The 23,490-nt window shown below is 35.0% G+C and overlaps 1 protein-coding gene across 1 annotated transcript in view; it reads right to left on the bottom strand.

The window, feature by feature from the left end:
• Positions 1–2,568, bottom strand: part of LOC137641277 (keratin, type II cytoskeletal I-like) — a 6,987-nt gene extending 4,419 nt beyond the window's left edge. The window contains exon 1 of the mRNA XM_068373704.1: positions 2,271–2,568. Coding sequence (XP_068229805.1) covers positions 2,271–2,568 — 298 coding nt within the window. The remainder of the gene's footprint in view (positions 1–2,270) is intronic.
• Between the last annotated feature and the right edge of the window lie 20,922 nt (positions 2,569–23,490).

The following is a 23,490-nucleotide window of genomic DNA, read 5'->3' on the forward strand; positions in this document are numbered from 1 at the left end:
AATGAGGTTGATTGAAGTATCAGAATGAGAAATCTTTTGACAGAAGGAGAAGAGTGAAAATGAGAATGAGGAGACCTTGGTGCTGCCATTTAACTGTTTTCTGGGTTGCTTTAGATTATATGTTTGCCTAGCAAAAAACGAGGGAAAAAATGTTCGTTTCGGAAAGAGAAAAAATCAAAAGTATATTTTTTTAAAAGAAGAAATTCATATGCATGTGTTTATTTCATTCAAATGTAATACTATAGGCGACTTGTAAGGAAATCTTACAACATTTACTGTTAAAATTCCTAGAGTTGCATAGCTATGTATTGGCTGTATTAATGATTTTTCTTGAAAATATGAGTATTGTCATTTTCGAATGTAATATCTAATTAGCTAATATACTATGAAGTTATGTAAATACGATAGTAATTAACCTTTAGAGAATAAAAATGAAAGGGGGAAATAATTTATAAGGAAAGAGGATTATGTTTGTTATAAAAGGGATAACAAATGTAACATTCAGTTAATGATTGGAAATTTGAACTATCTGAGATGGTTATCTCGTCAAGTAATTAGTCTATATAATCTTTATTCTTGACGCAATAGGGGGAATAATAAATTACCTTTAGTAAAATATGAATTATTATTTACATGTTATCCCAGTAAATTAATGTTTAATTAGAATAATTATATAGATAAAAATGCCGTTTTTAGATTGTATTATTCAACTCTTAATTTTATCTGGAGGACCATTACCTTTAGATTTAAAAAAAATCAAATAATTATTTACATATTACCCTCACAAATTAATGTTCAGGTATGATAGATATAATGAGAACAATTGGATAAAAATGCTGATTTTTAAAGTATATTATTCAATTCTTAATTTTTAGCACATTAAATATTCAAGTATATTAAAAATGCAGTTTTTAACATTTGAAACAATGAAGCATATCCAACGCTTCATTTCATCCGGCGAACCTATAAATTTAAGAGAAAATTCCAGGGCAAAGGAGAACTCAAGGAACAGGCAAAGGAGGTCACTCTGACCGGGTCAAACAAGGAAACTATATTATGTACAGATGTGCTTAGGATCTTAGTTGCAGGAGACATTCCAAGTAGGACGTTGTTAGATGAATAAAGGATGACGATGGACAGGATTCATCGTTGCATCCTTATTATTAGGTTAGATGGTAATTAGGTTGAGGTGAAGGAACGCTGTGTTCTTGTTTATCTTCTTATTCTTTTATTATTATTGTTATTATTATTATTATTATTATTATTATTATTATTATATTATTATTATTATTATTGTTGTTATTAATATCGTTATTATTATCATTAATAATAATAATAATGATAATATGATGATGATGATAGACGTAGTTTAGCTAATAATAATAATAGTAACAACAATAATAATAATAATAATAATAATAATAATAATAATAATGATAATAATCATAGTAATAATATGCAGGAATGCTATGAAGGAAATTCAAGTTAATTGGAGAAATTAATGAAGCCGAGAGCTTAGCCTTCAAGATCTAATTAGTGTTATTATGAACAGGAAAACGAGAGGAAAATCAATAAATTTAGGCCTCGGTTTAAGGTCAAAGATGTGTATAATTTGTTTTTACTCTTTAGATTATTATTTTTCGTAAATAATCAGTAATCTTAAAACGACTTGTGGAGAGAGAGAGAGAGAGAGAGAGAGAGAGAGAGAGAGAGAGAGAGAGATTGATGGATTGATTAGTCCTTCGTCAAAATTAATAGGTCATCAATAATGGTCATCGTCACCGGAGGCGAGAGAGAGAGAGAGAGAGAGAGAGAGAGAGAGAGAGAGAGAGAGATGGCTATATGCGTAGGGGTAGAAGCATGATTGATTAGTTTTTCAAGAAAACTGACGTGTCATCCATAATGGTCATAATCGTGGGCAGAAAAGAGATGACGGAGTTAGAGATGGAGTAAAGATCCCTGTGGGAGGTAGAGAAAGAGAGAAGGAGAGAAAGAGGGAGAGAGGGAGGGGCACGCTGCCAGCGAGTGCCAAGCGCCGGGCACCACCTCTCAGGGTATGGAAAGTTGTCTGACCCACTTCGCCCATGTTGCATATAAGGCACTCGGGCCTTTGGGTGTGGGAGGACCTGCTTGTGTGGGGAGGGGGAGGGTTTGAATTTCGCTTTTTGTCCAGTGTTGGTGTTTATGCAACTGTCCTCATTCCCCCCTCCCATTCCTATTCCTATTCCCATTCCCCCTCCCATTCCTATTCCTATTCCCATTCCCCCTACCCATTCCCATTCCCCCTCCCATTCCTATTCCTATTCCCATTCCTATTCCTATTCCCATTCCCCCTCCCATTCCTATTCCTATTCCCATTCCCCCTCCCATTCCTATTCCTATTCCCATTCCCCCTCCCATTCCCATTCCCCCTCCCATTCCCATTCCCCCTCCCGTTCCTATTCCTATTCCCATTCCCCCTCCCATTCCCATTCCCCCTCCCATTCCTATTCCTATTCCCATTCCCCCTCCCATTCCCATTCCCCCTCCCGTTCCTATTCCTATTCCCATTCCCCCTCCCATTCCCATTCCCCATTTCCATTCCCATTCCCAAGAAGATTCTAATTAATTGTCAAATATAAATCTGGTTGAAAAGGGCGTAATAAGAACAATAAATAAGTGTGTTTACGAGTGATTAAAAATGAATAATCACATGCACGAAAAAAATATGGGATTAATAATCATAATTAACCACATTCCTAGAAAGGGGAGACAGGATCAGTAAATAAAAATCCTTAATCATTACTAAAAAAGAATTATCGCTTCTTAAGATTTGTCCTCAAGTAACAAAGCAATTATTGTATTGGGTTATAAATTAATTTACAAATCGGCCAAAAGAAAAAATAAACAATAGAGAAAATGATTACCCCTTTAGCATCTTGATACTTAACGGCAATTTTGATTGGTCGAGAATATGTAACGTCTATTTTGATTAGTTGAGAATATGTAACGCTTATTTTGATTGGTAAAAAATATGTAACTTCTATGTTGATTGATCAAGAATATTCAACGCCAATTTTGATTGGTTGAAAATATGTAACTCCTATTTTGATTAGTCAAGAATAAGTAACGCCATTTTTGATTAGTCAAAAATATGTAACGCCTATTTTGATTGGTCAAGACAACTTCCATGTAAACGAGGTCGACCAGCTTAACGCCTCTGGTGGTTGGTCTTCTTTCTGATGTTGCATCTCTGGGCCCTCTTAAACGGGATATGTAACACACCCTCGTGATTGGTTGTAGCCTCCGAACGTGGCATGTATCACACCTCGTGATTGGTCCAAACATTTTTTTTTTAGGATGTCGTTTTATGTCTGGGTTGCCTGTCTTGCATTGCGTTGTCGCATGGCATTTCCGCTGTTTTCAACTTTCTCTCTCTCTCTCTCTCTCTCTCTCTCTCTCTCTCTCTCTCTCTCATTATTCAAGTTGTGGAAATTAAAGATTTTCCGTATTAGAGATATTCAAAAAAATAAGTTAACGTTATACCACTATATAATCTTCCCAATTTTAGACGTCGTCTCTCGATATTAAACCACACAATTTCCTCATTTATTTCCTAGTTTCCTTCAGACTAGGGTTAGGTTGCCCTTTCCATCGGCCTTTGCATATCAAGAATATAAAAAAAAAAAAAAACATCCAAATCATCGTAATTTTTAATGCTGTGATTATTAAGTGAGAGGCTTTTTTTATTGGGATTAGCGTGTCAGTAATTCCCTGATATAGAAATAATTTTTTCCTGTTCCGTAATTGTTTGCGTGTTTGCACATTCTCTTTGCATTACGCAGCAATATAAGTTTAATTGCCACGGTAGATTCACGCTTATTGACGTAATAACGACGTAGGTTTCGTGCGTGAGTCATTTTCAACGAAAAGTAAGAATGTAAATTTTTCACTCCATTTATATATTCTATAAGGGTTCATGATCAATCATGTTCTTTCTTTAAAAAGAACATATTCGTTATTTTCTCCTCTGGAGTTATTGATGACATTTATATGCACTTTTTACTCATTACTAAGTCTTCGAATTGAGCTAAAAATAGAATAATAGAAAGAATAGTTATGTACAGAATATTAAGAACCGCCTTACAATAATTTCAAAACATGAATTAAACGGATTATGCGGGTTAAATTATCCCCAAAATTTCCATTCATTACATGAAAATAAGTTCCATGTCATCATGTTACACAGAACAGGTTTCGGCATTGCAAACCGTAACCCAAACTAGTTGCCACAAATGCATAATTATGCAATTACTTCAACTATTTCCTTTTTTCGTTCGCTGTGAGCGATCAGGCAAAAGTCTCCCACCATCACCAATCGGCACTGGCCAGCGTGGTGATGAAAACTAGCCAAACCCAAGACTTACGGAAGAATATTATGTAGGTCTTTGGCCAAACCCTAGACGTGAATAAAGACATGTCTGAGGCTTTTGTCCTGCAGTGGACTAGAAACTTCTACTTTTATTGTTATTGATGTTGAGCTAAATAGTAAATAAAGGGGAAGGAAGCACAAGTAATCTCAATGTTTTTCTTATTTTTATTTTTATTATTTTCCAATTTGTTCTCCTTTGTTTCGTACCTTAGAAAAGGAAACTGTGTTGAGAACTCATTATGGCGAAGGCACTGCGGTCAACAGTTATCGCTGGATGTGGTTTGGGGGTTGGTGTGAAATTCACCTTTCAAGAATTTTGCTCCTACATGATTTTTTAGAACTCCAAGTAAATATATATATATATATATATATATATAGATAGATAGATACATATATATATATATATATATATGTGCGTGTGCATGTGTGTGTATGTCTTGCATTTAGCATTTGATATATGGATTCAAACGTTGACTAAAAAAAAAAAGATATAATTAAGCAATTGATAGAAGGAAGGTATGACGATAAAATGGTCTGTAAAATAGAATTAACCATTAAAACTGAATTCAAGATATCAAAGTTTTAGAACAAGAGAAGAAAAGATAACTAAATAAGTAGAAAAAAAAAGGAAAGAAACATGATGACATCTACACCGAAGAAGAAAAATATTCAAAGGATGAAATACTTCCGAAGACATAGAGACGTTTAAACATTCCTGAGAAGTCTCTTGAGTATTAGCCATGGCGTTTCGAAGAAAAAAAAACTGACGTCACGCGCTCCCGTCTAGAGTGGAAATACCAAGGGCGCCGACTGCCCACGCTCGACGCCCACTATTCCCTGTCAGGGGCGCCCGTCACTAGCCTTGCCCTCACGCCCACACTGAATCCTTTGCTCTTAAAACCTGGACGCCCTTGTTCTTCTTCTGCCGTTATTGGCAGATGACCTTGCTAGACTTTAATCGATTGGTTTATTGGCATTTTCATTGATGCTTTTAATTTGTACTTTTTTTCAGATTTGGTGGTGGTATTACTTTAAGGAATTGTTTTTTATATATAATTTTTTGGTGATAATAATGAAATTTTTATAAGTATAAGTAGTATATTATGTAGAATATTTTCTTACTTGGGAATTATATGTTAAAGTCCTTTAATTTTTTGGACATGGAAATTATTTAATTTAATGCTATATAATCAATTAGCAACCTTAAAATTAACATATGAAAGTCATATCTAAGAAGAATTGTAGTTGATTTAAAGTGATACTTTCATATACAATTAACGTAAAAATGCCACATTTATTAACACAAGCTAAATCGCTTTAATGTATTTATGCTATTACGTGGCTTAATTGAAAGAAATCATAATTATAATTTTTTTTAATAATTTAAATTATAGTTCAGAAGTCAATAAGTCAAAACATAATACATGGTAATATTATTTTGTTATTAGAATATTTTTCTTTGTTGGTGGTGGGATTTGTTTAATATGAAATAGTTTTTATGCGATGGTAAGTATTTTTTATTGCTTGTAAAATTTTACAGTCCAAGCACAAGAATATGCACAGGTAAATATATATATATATATATATATATATATATATATATATATTATATATATCTATATATACATATATATATAATATATTATATATATCTATATATCTATATATCTATATCTATATCTATCTATCTACTATCTATATCTATATATATATATATATATATATATCTATATATATGTATATATATCTATATCTATCTACCTATCTATCTATCTATCTATATATATATATATATATATATATTATATATACCTATATATCTATCTATCTATCTATATATATGTATATAAATATATATATATATATATACATATATATATATATATATATTTATGTATATATATATATGTATATATATATATATATATATATATATGAAAACATTAATTCTTACATGCACTTAGAGTAAGTTAAACACAAAAATCACCAAATTATCACTTGATGGAAAATCCCCTAACTTTTACAATGACCACAAAAACCAGTCTGTGATATTAAACACAAATGTAAGTTATTTGTCTCCGTTAAGAAATCTCTCGCAACAACACTTTCCACTTAGGAATTCTTGTTTGGTCGTTGAAAAGGTCCTTTCTGGAAGGACATGTCTGGAATGAGGACATGAAGTAGGATCGGTTCGTGACTGCTTGGATGATAATGCTTTTAGGTTTTGCAATATTTACTTAGTGGAATTTGTCGTCGAATTTTAGGTGTTGTAATATTTTTACATTGATTTTCAAAAATATTGTGTGATCTTACGTAGTAATTGTAATCTTTATATTATAAAATTTCGGAATATTTTTAATATTTATTTAGAAGTCATTTTCATTAAAGGGTGATGTTAAGAAATGAATTATATATTGATTGTTAATTCTCTGTACTCTCCTAATCACTGATCTATAAAGTTGGGACTTTTTACATTTAAACTTACCCTATATTTTAATATTGTTTTGAAAGGTTGGGACTTATTAATTCTATGCCTACTTTAAATAACATTTCTGAGACCAGAGCTACATGTCCGTTAATCACCGAGATTCTAAATAGCGAAAAGGTGATTTAAAATCTCCTATCTTGTATATATAATTTCTGAGGCCGATGATACATGTGTCAATCTCCAAGAATCTAAATATATATTAACTGATAAATCTCGATACTTTCGTAATGACTGTTCTGATAGATAGGGATTTTTTTTACCTTTAAGCTTACCACATAGTTCAATCAATTTTTTAAAAGGTTGGTTCTTATAACTTCTGTATCTACTATAAATAACATTCATGAGACCAGTGCTACGTTTCCATCAATCTCCAATATTTTAAATAACGAGAAAATCCCCCCAACTATCTTTATTGCATCTTGCAGCTCATGTCGACCCGTAGTCAAATGTACCTTTTGTGCTCCTCTTATCTGATCCTCCAAAATGTGACACCAAACGAGCAACGAAAGGTCAACGAGATTTACAGCCTATTTACACAACTTAGTGGTTTATGATCCCAGCAGGGGATGAGGTCGGGGGGGGTTCTGAAACGCATTAAAAATGGGGGTTTTGTCCCGTCTTACGAGTTTGAGGTTTCATTTTGAGGTTTTATTTAAGGTTTTCTTGGAATGTCTCTTAAGGAAATGTGATGTTCGAGATTGACGTTTTGGTTCTCAAATTATAGGTTCGAATTCTTCTTTGTAAGAATTGCATGAAGTTAAGAGTTAACGAGTTATCATTTATGTTTGATTTTCTTAGATATGAGGGTGCGTTTTTTTGTTATGTTTCTTAATTGCTAGTAGGTTTCATAGTCATTTTATGCGCCATCCAGTTTAAAAGTTAAAATAACTAGAGGCTAAATGTGATACTCCAACACCCCATAGTGTGATTCACCTGCACCATAGTGTGATTCACCAACACCATACACAGTGTGATTTTCCAACACCATTGTGTGATTCACCTACACCATAGGTGATTCTCCAACACCATTGTGTGATGCCCCTACACCATAGTGCAATTCACCAACACCATATATTTCCTTTTTAAGGGAATTTGTGGTTGACTAGTACCTTTAGAACCCCCCCCCCCAAAAAAAAAATGCTAAACGGTCACTTTGAATGTACGGTATACGAGATCTTATTGGTAAAAATAAAGCTATATAATTTTTTTTTCTGTTGATACCCAGGTGGTCATATCCCTACATCCTTTTATGTCCTAACACTCCTTTTTTTAGATAGTTTAGATCTGTTTTAGCAATTCAGCTGATTAAATCCATTGTGTTAAGGCGATATAAGATAAACGGATCCGTGCCCTGTTTTTTAAAAGATATGTTAATTTGTGGTCTCAGATGGTTTGTCCTGATGTTTGTCTTGTTTTATCTATATTTGGGAGTTTTTAGACACACACATACACACATATATGTATATGTGTGTATATATATATATGTGTATGTATATACAGTACATATATACATATATATACACACATACATATACGTGTACTGTATACTAACTCGCGTCAATATAATCGCATAAACCGAACTCAAATTCTCTCTTTCGCGTAAATCGAATGCTCTCTCTCTCTCTCTCTCTCTCTCTCTCTCTCTCTCTCTCTCAGTATGTCATTCCCACTCCACGAACCCATGGCCTACTTACGCAAGAGATGCAATGACGTCTTTTAATGTGCTATTGGTGTATTTGGATTATGCCCATTGTTTAAATGAGAGTGCTTGCAAAGATACCTTGGCATCAGCTATTGTTACTATGTTGCTATTACTTAATGTACTCATTTTTTCCTCTGTAATTTGTAGATGTTTTTGCGGTGTTAGTAGTAATTTTCAGACTCGCTTTTTTATTTAGGTTATACGGTTATCAAACTTATGAAAATTTGCTTAGTTTGCCAATCCATTGTCTTCTCTTCCTTCCCTTGCTTCTTTTGAATTCTAAATTTCATGTTATTTTCATTTTTTCTTTTTTTTTACTTATTGATAATAAATTTGTTTTTCAATGAGATTCGTATGTAAGTGTCAAAGGTCTGTAAGCAACAAAGTAACATTTCCAAAGAAACCTAGATGGAAAATGTTGACATATATTTGCTAATTCGTCTGCCCTTTGTTACGACAGAGTTCCGTAGTGACAACAAACATTTGCCCTCATTTATTTCTTTCTTCTCATCTCTTTGACGTCGGACCGTGTCACCTGATCCCATAATTACAATGATAGATGTTTATGAAGGAAATTAATCTAGTTAATAAGCTCCTCCTCTGGTTTATATGTCTGAGGTCGAGTTGTAAGTATCAATTACCGTTGGTGTGAGTCAAGGTTATCCTTGGGTAATTTCCTTGTAGAGAGAGGAAGTTTGCAACTCTTGCATTTGGCTGATTAACATTAATTGATATTAGCAATTGATTCATTACAAAGAAGGACAGATTCGTATAATGTAATAGAAGCATTATATTGCTTGTATGAACATTAATAGAACAGTAACCATGATTATATATTGAAATAAGATCATATGTTCTATCACCTGGTTATCAAACATCGTCTTATGAATTCGTTTTAATATGACCACTTGACTCGTTGAAACCCCGAAACTCCGCCGTATTTGGATATATAGAAGACGGTCATCATGAGATATAATTTTCCAATTATTCGACGACAGAATTTTTCACATCACATTTATGAAATTCACTTCAGGTAGAAGACTGTTGTCATAAGATATAATTTTCCAATTATTCGACGGCAGATTTTATTTTTCCACATCACATGATGCAATTCATTTTAGGTCTAAAATAATATACGAATGTAAATTTCTGAAAAGGATTCCCGTAGGATTTATCTAGATCGCAGTGTTGTATGTGGGGGCTAATGTGAAGGTAAGGGCGGAGACGAAGATATTTTTGTCCATAGACGTGTAGGAAGGAAGTGATGAAGTCTGTCAGTTCGTCCGTTCGTGTTGTGTCCGTAACGTGAACGGGATTATGGGGATGTTATTATTATTTCTTCTTTCTGAAAACAAAATAGCGTTCTTTAGTTATTTTTATTTGTTATGAAACGAAAGAAAGGTTTATTTAGGGCCTTTACAAAGTGTTGTCCATCTTGTCCTGTTCCATCCTTCAAGGTGGTGTCCATCTTGTCCTGTTCCATTTATGGTGGTTCTGACCGTTCTATCTGTCCTTCCATATGGTGGGCTTGGTGGTTCTAGGTGAAGGTGTACTTAAATGGTCTTCATTTTTTTTTTTATTTTTAGAATCATAAGAAGGATGCCAGAGAATTCTAAATCAATAAATCAATCAACTGAAAACATTTTTTTCACCTTAGAACTAAGCATTTTATCAGTAGATAAGTTGTATTTGGTAATTTTTCCCCTTTTCCTATATTCAAGGAGTAATTTTTCATCAAGATAGGTATTTCTGCTCACCTATTTGCCTCACCTAATTACTCAGGTATTTTAATTTCCCCCAAATTTCTAAAACTAAACCTACATGTTTTCCTCAGTCAAGAGGTTGACCTTTTACAACCTTAATTGGCAATCTAAAGGTTGTAAGTTTCCTGGTGGGGAAACCTCTTTCCATCATTTTTACGTTACAGTGAATTTACCTCAACTCACACCCTCAACCTTAATCCCTCTCCCCTACCTTTCCCTCCCTCCCCTCCCCCAACTCTTTCCTTTCACTCGTAATGAGGAAATTTCCTTATAGGACGTTTTGCGTGTTTGCGTTTCAGAATTTCGTTATTTTTCACCCCTTTCTTTTTCCGTTCTTCAGATTGCTTCTTCTCTTTTTAATTTTCTATTTTTTAGGATTTTAGAGTATTTTTCACTTTTCTCTCGTTTTCCTCTCATATTTTTCCCCAATCAGTTTGCTTCTTCATTTTTTATATTTCTATTTTTCGGGTGCGACTCTGGAAATTGAGGACAGATTTGCACCTTTTCCAGCTATTATTTCTCTCTCTCTCTCTCTCTCTCTCTCTCTCTCTCTCTCTCTCTCTCTCTCTCTCTCTCTCTCTCTCTGATGAAATTGATAAGGGACCATGCCATTATTAATAAACAAACGTAAAACTACAAATAGCACAGTTATTTAACCTGTTTATAACAATCCCAGAACGTTGCGTAAGCTCTCTACGGAAAACCGGTTATAGGATTTAGAGAGAGAGAGAGAGAGAGAGAGAGAGAGAGAGAGAGAGAGAGTCTGTCTAATGAATATTCACACTACGCACACTTGCTTCATCATGCAAGCAGTTCATGCATATACTTGTGCATGTGCTTGACATATGCATTCTAATTGCTAATCGTATCCGCTTCCTTCGTTCTTCCACCTGGAATTACCAGAACGGAAATGAACCAAGAGGAAAAGAGTTAAGAGTCACTGATGTGTTTGTCTTTTTTGTCACAATATACTGGAAGATATGTAAGAAGGGAAATAAATGAGGAGAACAGACCCACTTACAGTTTTGTGAGCTTTTAAGATTTAAAGGTTTGAATGAAGGCTGCTAATGAATAGCAGGGGCAAGGGGCAGTGACATTGCCCTATCGAGCAGGACAATGCCCTAGAGACTGACCATATATACATATGATCAGCACCCAAGCCCCCTCTCCACCCAAGCTAGGGCCAAGAGGGTCAGGCATTGGCTACTGATGACTTAGTAGATAGACATATAGTCTCCCCCAAACACCCCATCCTTAGCTCACAAGGATGGTGAGGTTGCAGCGATCAAAGAAACTAACGAGTTTGAGCGGGACTCGAACCCCAATCTGGCGTTCACCTGCCAATGACGTTACCACACCGGCAACCTATTGAAGCCGGAATTCCAATAGCGTATATTTTATATTTAATTTTATTTATAAAAAATTTAAAGGTTAAACACCTACGGTGAATAAAAGCCAATTCGTCAGTAGACCCGGCGTCGTTTTGCGTCGGGCGACGCATAAAAACAGGTTTGGTTAATATCAAGGTAAACTAAGACGAGAGGGACGCAGCGAACTCACCGGAAATAGAGCAAATAGAAAAAGATTACAAGGCGATTGTTTTTATGGTCTGAGGAATATGGAAGAAAGGTAGAGAGGGAGCAAGAGACTATTGATTATCATTAATGTTTACTTTGAACTGGCGGAAAGAGAAAGTATTAGTTGTTTACATTTACATTAAAAGGGCGTTACAGCGCCAATGGTCATCCATGCTGAAGGAAAGTGAAGGGGTGTCAAATACATTAACTCATGTTTTCAGTAGTAGAGAGAGAGAGAGAGAGAGAGAGAGAGAGAGAGAGAGAGAGAGAGAGAGAGAGAGAGAGAGAGAGAGAGAGATGATTTAACTGTAGGCCCTTTTTCAGGCATTACCAGTTAATGCCATCGTTATGCTAATGGCTCCAGGTAAGCCCAAAAGAAGTAAAACCTTCAGAAAACTTTCCCAGATTACCATAAGTGTTAGAGTTCACCTACACACGAGAGAGAGAGAGAGAGAGAGAGAGAGAGAGAGAGAGAGAGAGAGAGAGAGAGAGATTTGTCGCATTCCCTGAAAGCCAAATTCCTAAAGTCAAGACGAACATAGATCCTGAAAGTAAGAATGTCTTTGGCGAAATCTCTGGTGTTGGATCTTTGACATCTTGTGGCGAAGAATGCAGCCGGTGGGTTTCAAAATCTGTTCTGCATAATTTAGAGTTTTAGGATAACTTTCCAAAGCGTTTTATTTTCGGTGGTAATTGAAAAAGTCCGCAGTTTTATGGTGTTTATATGTTCTGCACTGATTTGCGATGTAAATTATCGGTGAATTGTACCAGTAATTAAAATTAGGAATAATTTTGTATTAGTCAATACTGATGAAGTATAAATATAATAGATTTCAAGCTACCCAAGTAATGCATGTATATATACGTTAAAACAACAATACCCTATTCATATATACTGCGTATACACGTATGTCTCCCCGTTGCTTTAATTGATCAGATTTCTTTATTAATGACATGCTCCTCTTCAAGCATCTTTAGATTGGAACTCTTGAATCTCTCCATCCAACGAAAAATAAATAAAACAGAATTGATATTAATATCATATGATACCTCATGAAAATTCGAAGTAAGCTGTTATCTTGCTAAGCGATGGAGATCGTCTCAAGTATTTAGCGACGTGAGTGTTGGAAGAAGACACATTATGGTAATTGTTTGCTTGCACCCACTAAGTGCGTAGAAAGCAGTGCCTGAGCTCTTTTAAAACGCTGGAAAAATTGATGCGTCCGTGAAAGTTGAGCGATGGGGAGGTTTCTTCTGGTCCTAGACCACAAAATATTTGATGTGGAAAATATTTTAATATTCCACCCTAATTCTAGTTACCAAACTGTACTAGAATTTCTACTCATAGTTATCTTTAGATATCTTATGTGTATTTACTGAGGGTTTTTGTTTTTTTATGAACCGTTTACCCTAATTATAGTTCCCAAACTGTACTAGAATTTCTACTCATAGTTATCTGTAGATTTCGTATGTGTATTTATGCATTTACTGAGGGTTTTTGTTTTTTATGAACCGTTTATGTAAAATATTTTGATGTTCGATCCTAATCGTAGTTCGCAATTTGTACTAGAATTTCTATTCATAGTTATCTTTAGATCTGGTATGTGTATTTTCCGAGGGTTTTTGTTTTTATAAACCTTTTATGCGTAAAATATTTTTGAGGTTCGACTCCAATCCTAGTTCGCAAAATGTACTAGAATTCCTATGATTGATATTTTGAGTTTTCTATTCATAATAACCTTCAGATTTCTCATATGTATTTGCTTTTATATATATATATACATATATATATATATATATATATATATATATATATATATATATATATATATATATATATATATTTTTTTTTTTTTGTGAACCTTTGAGTACCTACGATATCATTGAATATAAACAATTGCTTTTCTCTTCAATATAACACTAACAAAACCTGCACTACTTGACATAGAATTGTGGTTTTATTCGCTGATATGCTATATGGATGTTATGCAATAGACAAAGCTGACACTTGAAGGTCAACCTTGAAATGACAGTGTAGTCGATTTTTGTATCATCCGTCTGGCTTACCAGCGAAAGTTATCACGTTCTGTAGCATTGCTGGTTGTCTGTTTATTATTATTATTATTATTATTATTATTATTATTATTATTAGCTAGGCTACACCCCTATCATTGTTATTATTATTATTATTATTATTATTATTATTATTATTATTATTATTATTATTATTATTATAAAGGCAAGATGCTATAAGCTCAAGTGCTCCAACAGGGAAAAATAGCTCAGTGAGGAAACGAAATAAGGAAATAAATAAACTACAATAGAAGTAATAAACAATTAAAATGAAATATCTCAAGAACGGAAATAAAAAAAACTACAAGAAAAGTAAGGAATAGTTAAAATAACACATTTTAAGAAAAGTAACAACATCAAAATAGATATTTCATAAAGTAGGACATTGGAAGGGATCAAGAGTTAATAATTTTCAAAAGTAGAACTAAACGTTCGAATAGAATCACATGGTTCGTTGCTAGTTTGTTCCATTGGCTTCATGCTCTTGGAAATGAAAAAGGAAAACAGAGTGGTTCCCTTTCGAAAGAACTTTTCATTAACTCGCGGGTGGAAAAACATTGACCTTCGTCGTTCCACATTGCACGGTGAAATCTTCGAAACGGGAAAAAGCTTTTTAAAGTTAGCAGTTTCTGAAGCAAATAGAAGCGTTTTAGGATTCTAAATTTAAGCGGTTTATCGGATTCCAAAATAGAAGCGTTTTTTCGGATTCCAAATAGAAGTGGTTTATCGGATTCCAAATAGAAGCGGTTTATCGGATTCCAAATAGATGCGTTTTATCGGATTCCAAATAAATGTGTTTTATTGGATTTCAAATAGACATATTTGTATTGGATTCCATAAGACATGTTTTATTGGATTCCAAATAAACGCGTTTTATCGGATTCCAAATAGACACGTTTTATCGGAACCAAATAGACGACTTTTATTGGAATCCAGATAGACACTTTGTATCTGATTCTAAATAGATGGATGTTATCGGATTGCAAATAGACACGTTTTATCGGAATCCAAATAGATGCGTTTTATTGGATTCCAAATAGATGAGTTTTATTGGACTCCCTATAGACACGTTTTATTGGATTCCATATACACAGTGTATCGGATTCCAAATGGATGTGTTTTATTGGATTCCAAATAGACACATTTTATTGGATTCTAAATAGAAGCGTTTTACTGGATTGCAGAAAGACGCGTTTTATCGGATTCCAAATATACGTGTTTTATCAGATTCCAAATAGACGCATTTTATCGGATTCTAAATAGATGCGTTTCATTTGATTCCAGATAGACGTGTTTTATCAGATTCCAAATAGTCATGTTTTATCGGATTCCAAAAAGACGCGTTTTATGGGATTCCAAATAGTTGCATTTTATCTGATTCCAAAAAGACGCGTTTTTCCGGATTAAAAAAAGACGGGTTTTATTGGATTCCATCAATCACAGAATCGGTATTTAAAGACCGGTACCTTGACAGTCGTCTTGATCTTTACCCAGAAAGATCAATCGCAATGGGAAAAAACGTAATGCAACCCCACAGGACCTCATGAGGGACTGAGAGGAGGAGGGGGAATGGAGGAGGAAGAGGAGGAGGGTATTTCGGGGGAGTGGCTGCTAGATAGAGGGCGTTGTCGCGACCTTCCTCTACTACGCATCCATCCACCCTTCTATAACGGGGCGGCCATCCCTTATTTGTCCTGATTCAACCTTTGCAATTAGAATTAATCTCTGGCTGTGCTTAGTAAGATGAATTCGTTGCTTTTGTTTCTTCTTAATGAATGTTGATGGATGAACAGGAGCTCTTTATAGAAGAGGCGACCTTGGTTGGGATGATATTTTTACATAAAAGAGATAGTAGGCGTGTGTGTTTGTGCGTGCGTGTTCGATCGTTTTTACGTAATCATGCATATTCAGTTACGGAGTTTAGTATTTATTACTGTTAGGGATTTGGAACAGATATTAAGTAAATAAAAGATTAATGTACATGCCATTGCATATCATTAGTTTAGGAATTCTTTATTGTTTATTGTTATTCTTTCTTGTTAGGGTTGTTGTGGCCTGATTGGTAACGTCTCTGCCTGGTGTTTGCCAGTCGGAGGTTCGAGTCCCGCTCAGTCTCGTTAGCGCTATTAGTGTCTGCAACCTTACCATCCTTCTGACCTAAGGTTGGAGGTTTGGGGAGCCTATAGATCTATCTGCTGAGTCATCAGCAGCCATTGCCTGGCCCTCCCTCGTCCTAGCTTGGGTGGAGAGGGGTCTTGAGCGCTGATCATTATGTAATATGGTCAGTGTCTAGTGCATTGTCCTGCTAGGTAGGGCTATGTCACTGTCAGATGCCTACTCCATTCATGAGCGGCCTTTAAACCACGTAGGGAGCTTTTACCTACGCACCAACGTAGCCTTTGGGTAATTGCGCCTTTGCCGGAAGGAGAAAATTTACTTTGCAATTGCGTTATCACCTAGCGGAAGCGTATAAGCGTATAACCTTTCATAACGGTTTGTCTAAAACAATACCGGTTTGGGGATTCTAGCACTGGAGAAAATACTGTAACATCGGCTTCGAGAATTTGAAATTCCATTTTTCAGCGGTTCTTCCCAATCATTTCCGGGAAGGGGCCCTCTTAACAAGGCTATTGCTGACGTATATGTACCTACTTGGGCACAAAAAAAGAAAAAAAAAGAATAAAAAAGTACCTGAAATTTGTACTATTCAATCGCCTCTTGGCGTAGCATTGGCCAGTATAATTCGGTAATATTCATAGATAATTTAAATGCCTGCTTTGCAAGGTTTTAGAATGAATAAAAAAGCATTAAGCAAAAATTAAGTGGGTAGCACAAAGCTCCCTTGACGGGTTGTACAGCCTTGCTACCTCCTACACTCGACACTACTTTCACATCTGGTGGTTTCCTTGCCAAGTGCCCCCATATGTGCAATTTTAGTATTTTAGCTCGAAAATTCTGCTGGTAGTATAACTAAAATTATTTTCCCGCTATCTTTTACGTTAAAAAACATGATTTGTAATTAATACTTGAGGGTGAATTATCCTAAGTTGAGCAACTGGCCCTTGACTCCTTTGGTAAACCTGATTTTACTTACCTGCTCGATGCCAGGTATCACCGGAGAACACATTTCTGTTGTTTTGTGCACTTTCAGAAACACGTTTCCCAAAATGTTACGATGTAACTAATCTTTATACGTTGTCCAATTCCTAGTTTAAAAGGGTTTAACGGAAATGTGTTCTTATTTAGAAGGAGCCGAAAATGTCACGTTAATGATGTTAGAAGAATCGGACGTTTTATAAGGCGATGATTTGAAAGGTTTTGAGGATTGATTACGGTGAGAAGCCTGGGCAACATTGGTTGAGTCTTTGCCGCTCAAAGGTATCTTATTTCACGAGGTAGAATGCATTTCAGAGACTGCACTTTTTGAGAATACCTTGGTATTCATCTCTCTCTCTCTCTCTCTCTCTCTCTCTCTCTCTCTCTCTCTCTCTCTCTCTCTCTCTCTCTCGTGTACACGTCTAAAACACTCTTTAGAAGTACTGCCTTTGTTACAGTCGTGAAATGATCGCTGAAATCTACTTGATACAAAATTACTTCCGCATCAAACTCACGTTCAAAAGGAAATTACCGAATATTAGTTGGATGATTCAAGCCATTCTTTCCATGTTCGCGCATTGTCAGTACCTCACTATCTAATTGTCTCCAAAGAAACCAAACCACTTTTCCCTGCAAACGTTATTTCGCGCTCTGTGAGCCCATTCTATTGGACCGAGGAGCATCTCTGAGTTTTAGGCTACTTTTTTATCTTTTCTTCCTGGTGTTCATTTATTTATTCAAGGGTATTTAGGCCTATATTTGATTTTAGCCTTTTTGTTTATTGTTTCTTTATTCTGTGTAGAAGATATTTTAGGGGTGTTTATCATTAAAGATATAGGCCTACTTCAGTGTCGGTTCGTTTAATGAGGAAGCATATTATTATTATTATTATTATTATTATTATTATTATTATTATTATTATTATTATTATAAGCTAAGCTACAACCCCAGTTAGAAAAGCAAAATGCTATAAGCCCAAAGGCTCCAACAGGGAAAAATAGCTGCTTTTAAGCATGAAAAGATTTGTTGAGGACACATTAGTGTATGTGTATGTAAATGTGTAAGAGAGAGAGAGAGAGAGAGAGAGACTTTGCTCTTTTACTTCCAAAGGTTTTGTTTAAACGCCGTATATAAACAATAGTCTTAACGGTTAGATTTTAGAGGCTGCGATAGCGTGAGATGTTTTAGGCCTATGTAGATTTCCGTCGGAATTACGAAGTTATGGACCAGAACTCATAATTTACTGGTGGGATAGGCCTATGCCCTAAAACGTTGCCTGTTTCAGATAATTCCATCTCTCTCTCTCTCTCTCTCTCTCTCTCTCTCTCTCTCTCTCTCTCTCTCTCTCTCTCTCAAAGAATATGATAAAGTATTAGACTTATAAACAAATAAAGAAGAGGAATGATTAAAAAAACATTAAAAGCAAACGAGGAATATGGAATTCAAGGTATTCTGACATAGTATTAGTAATCGTGTTTAAGACACAACAGGATTGAGAATGAACTTTTAAACTATTTTGGATATGTAAGGATTTAGTGGAATCAATGTGGAAATAGGAAATATCTACTTGTGACGTTTAACTCAAAGGCTTTTTTTTAATCCTGGGAAGTTTTCTTATACAGATTTTTAAGATGAAAACCGAGAATAAGAGTCACAGATAAGAGAAGAATGAGGGGTAAAATACTTCTTAAATTTGATTTAGAATATTAATTGTAGTTGAAAGTAACTCCATAAATTATATCACTTGACTATGTATAGACTACCTTTGAAGAACGAAGGAAAAAAATGTTTTTTAAATTTGTTTTAAAAAATAAATTGTAGCCGAAAGGAAATCGGTAAGTTATGTCAGTTGACTCTATAACATATAATTGAGCAAAGTCCAAAGAATACATACAAACGAGAGAAATAACAGTGGGAGAGAGAAGAAATGGAAAGATGAAGAGTCAAGTAGGGAGGTTGAAAGTGAAGTACAGTATATAACTTCATCCGGTTTGCCCACTCTTCTTCCCACATAAACAAGTAGCATACACCACTGCACCACGGCGAGCTTGCGCGCACTCGTGAGCCCTGACTTTTTTTTTTTTTTTTTTTTTTTTTTTTTTGCCACTGGAATTCTTGCGTACCCTCACGTTCCTAATTGAAACTCTCTCTCTTGTCTTGTCTTTTGCTTGCGAGACTAAGTATATGCCAATGCTTGTCTTATGCCATTTGTGTACGTATGTGGGAGTTTTCAAGTGTGTGCACTGTGTAGTTTTAAATATTTTGGGAACTGTTGAAAGCTTTCCAATTCACCTTTATCATTTCTTTTAAGTCATGGCTCTGTGAAGGTTGTAAAGAAGAGAAATCTGTGTATGGCATATGCTGTTTTCATTAACAGAATTGCCTTCCCAATAAACTTGATACAAAAAAAGTTCTTACAGATTTTCATCAAAGATTATGAAATCAATTAGTCAAATTTAGATGCATCTAAAATGAACTGAATATTAGAAATCATTAAATCGAGCACAGTCCAGAAAATGCTGAACATATAAAGCAGTTAAACGGCAGTCCGAAGCATTTAAAATTTTACAATTGATAAACTGATTAATGAAGAATCCGTGTAATTTTTGCATTAAAAAACACTGATCACATAACTACTCTTAAGAAAATGATTAATGAGGAGTTCTTAGAATGTTTATTTCCATTGCAATAATAGGAAGCAAAATTTGTCTAAATACAGAATTAATATCATTGATATTATCATCGTCTTCTTTATCATTATAACGATTATTCATGATTTTCTGACTGCATTATTATTGGAAATTATTATCATCAAAATAATAATAATGATAATAACAATAATTACTAATATTAAGGCTTAAGGAAGCATAGCATTCCTTCCATTCCAAAACCGCTAATGACAAGGAGCGGTAATCAGTCTCAGAAGCATCATTGACATTCCTCCATTCCAAAATGCTCTGATTAACGAGGAAGTATGAAAACACGGTGTGCAAATGGGTACGAGAAATGTGAGGACCAGTGCAAGGTCGGAGGAATTGCAAACTCTCTCTCTCTGTCTCTCTCTCTACTTGCAATCAATAATCGACTTTGTGATCACTTGACATGAGGTTTAATTTTGTTTGTCAGTTGCATTCTCTAAGTGGCGATATTTACACTTCGGTATCCTTTGCTGAAGGATTATCCATGTGTTTAGTGTATTGATTGGGTTCATGTTAAGGCCGTTTATTTTCCATTTTTTCTTTACTCATTGCATTTTTATTTGCACCTGGTAGTATTTCGAAAAAAATATTATTATTATTATTATTATTATTATTATTATTATTATTATTATTATTATTATTATTATACGGTTTTAGCACAATATCGTTTTTGCTTTGTTTCCATTTTGTTAAGAATAAAGGACATATAGTTTTCAATACTTCTCAATAATTGTATTCCTTTTCTTGTAATACTTTGCCACGAGTGTCTTAGATTTTTTTTTGAAATATTAAAAATAGGGATTTTGATAGACTAATGAAAAACGGGGCATCGATATTTACTGTAAGTTTTCCTTAAAGTAATCCTAAGTTTGGGAATTCGCACTTAATGGGGTGATATTAATGTCATCTTAGCGATTTTATATGATATATATATATATATATATATATATATATATATATATATATATATATAAACTCTAAGACGCCTGAAATACTTTCATCACTCGCATTTTAGCTGTGCTGTTCTCAACTTCGGTAACCTTAGCATTAGTTAGAAACCACATCCTTGCAATCAATGAAACAGCGGTTTCACTTGAATTAAATAGCTACCCTTGATATCTTGATCTAATTTTGAATGAAATAACTACCCTTTATATCTTGATCTCATTTTTAATTAAACTACCCGTGATATCTTTGATCTCATTTTGAATTAAACTACCCGTGATATCTTTGATCTCATTTTGAATTAAATAACAACCCGTTATATCTTAATCTCATTTTGAATTAAACTACCCGTGATATCTTTGATCTCATTTTGAATTAAATAACAACCCGTTATATCTTAATCTCATTTTATAGCTTACGTTCAACAAGAACTCTTGTTGACCCTCATGAAGGGGGCGTCAACCCCTCGAGCTAATTCATTCATTCGTTTACGGGTAACGGGATGAAGATTTGGGGCATTACGCAAACCACATCTAAACACACATCGCTGTCATTAAAGAAGAATACGACCCTTTAACTGTTAATTTTTCTATTGCGTTCATTATGCTAATTAAAGTTTTCGTCGAAGCTCCGTTACGATAGCGCGTCACCTCTTGTGTCACGCTTGTCCCTCCGCCCTTTTTTCCGCCGGTGCACTTCACGGCGGGAAGGCGTGAGGGGGTGACGCCCAAAAACAAGAGATGGAGATGGTGAAGAAGTAGTAGAGGGAACAGGTGGTAGAGGAGGACGTTTTATTAAGGGAGATGGTTTCTTGAGGAACGCGATTTCGTGAGGATGGCTTTCTCTTGAATAGGACGTTTTCTTGAGGGGGACGTTTTCGTGTGGATATGTTTTTCTTGAGGGGGGCGTTTTATTGAGAAGGACGTTTTCTTGAAGGGGGCATTTTCTGGAGGAGGACGTTTTCTTGAGGGGGTTGTTTTTCGTGAGGATGGCTTTTTCTTGAGGGGGGACGTTTTCGTGAGTAGGAAATTTTCTTGAGGGGACGTTTTCTTGAGTAGGACTTTTTCTTCAGGGGAACTTTTTCTTGAGATGTACGTTTTCTTGAGGAGGGTATTTTATCTCTCTCCTGCCTCTAACGTGGCAGATTTCTTTATACGAGAGGTACCATTTTCTTATGTCTTATTGCCTTCGCCAAAATCGGGGTATGTATTTACCCCTATCGCCGTTTATTTATTTGTTTATGAACAATTTTACTCAAAAAACCACTGTACCGATTTTGATCAAACTTTGTAGTCATGTTGAGTATGACCCAAGGATAAATCTGTAACATTTTGGACAAAGTTCAGCAAAGTACAAGTACGGAGAAGTACTTTGAATATAATTGCAATGATAAGTAAATAGCAAATATTTTGCTAGTTTAATTTTTGAAATGTCTCTCCCTCCCGCCTCCAGTGTGGCAGACTTTTTTTACGTGGTACCATTTTTTATATCTTATTTGGAATGTGATCTCTCTCTCTCTCTCTCTCTCTCTCTCTCTCTCTCTCTCTCTCTCTCTCTCTCTCTCTCTCTCAGGCAGTGTCCTATTATAGCTGCACTTGTATTCTAACCGCAAGGGATAGTACCTTCCCTGGAGGACGTACGTCCTACAGATAGCGGATGTACCGGTGATGTCATCTTCCTAGCGGGGATAAAGGGGGAGAAGCGAGGTAAAAGCGGATAAAAGCGAGGGAGAACAATAACCGAGTGCAATGGGACAGGTAGGAAGAAAAGAAAGGATGTGGCCGAAGGATTATAGACTTCAAAGGGAAATATAAAAAAAAAAAGAGAGAAAGAAAATGGACATTGGCGACGGATTGTCATGGAGGAGTCTTTGCCGAAGAGGAATGAAGGATAAAAACATACTTTATAGAATATTATTATTATTATTATTATTATTGTTATTATTATTATTATTATTATTATTATTATTATTATTATTATTATTGGCGTGTCACTTAAGACTTGTAAACCTTTAGTTGGAAAGGATAATGAAGGCATTCCTACGTGTGATAGAGAATTCTTACGTTGCATTGATGAGCGATTAGTATTTATGGCTGTATACTTTTCAGTTTGCCTCTTGCAAATATGAATATAAAACTGGATTCTCACGAGTTCACATTCTAGTTTTCTGATGTGGTTTTCTTTTATGGTATGCTAATGCATTTGTAATTCAAGTCTCGTTTCTTAAAATCATTAATTATCGTTTACGGAGTTTTCACTGAATAACTTTAATCGAAGTCGTCCTAAAATCTTTAATCGAAGTCGTGACATTTGTTGCTTACATCGTTCGTGACACATTGTAATTACAGAGATTCTTTCCCTTTTTCAATAATTTTGCAATTTCAAAAGCAGGATGATAAAGGACTCATGATAAGGGACTTATGATAAAGGACTCATGATAAGGGACTTATGATAAAGGACTCATGATAAGGGACTTATGATAAAGGACTCATGATAAGGGACCTATGATAAAGGGATCATGATAAGGGGCCTATGATAAAGGACCTGCTGATATTTCTTACCGTAATCTTCGTACCGTATTGCTTGTCAATTTGCGATCTGATTGACAGTGGCTCTTATCATTTTCAGCAACATGTGAAATTGTATAGCGGGACGTCTTCCTCCTCCTTTATTCGGCGTTTGGTGCCGTCACCTCTCCCATATAATAAAGAGCATGTTTCCGGCTCTCTCTCTCTC

Source organism: Palaemon carinicauda, chromosome 5 (genome assembly GCF_036898095.1).
Source record: "Palaemon carinicauda isolate YSFRI2023 chromosome 5, ASM3689809v2, whole genome shotgun sequence".
NCBI classification, from domain to species: Eukaryota; Metazoa; Arthropoda; class Malacostraca; order Decapoda; family Palaemonidae; genus Palaemon; species Palaemon carinicauda.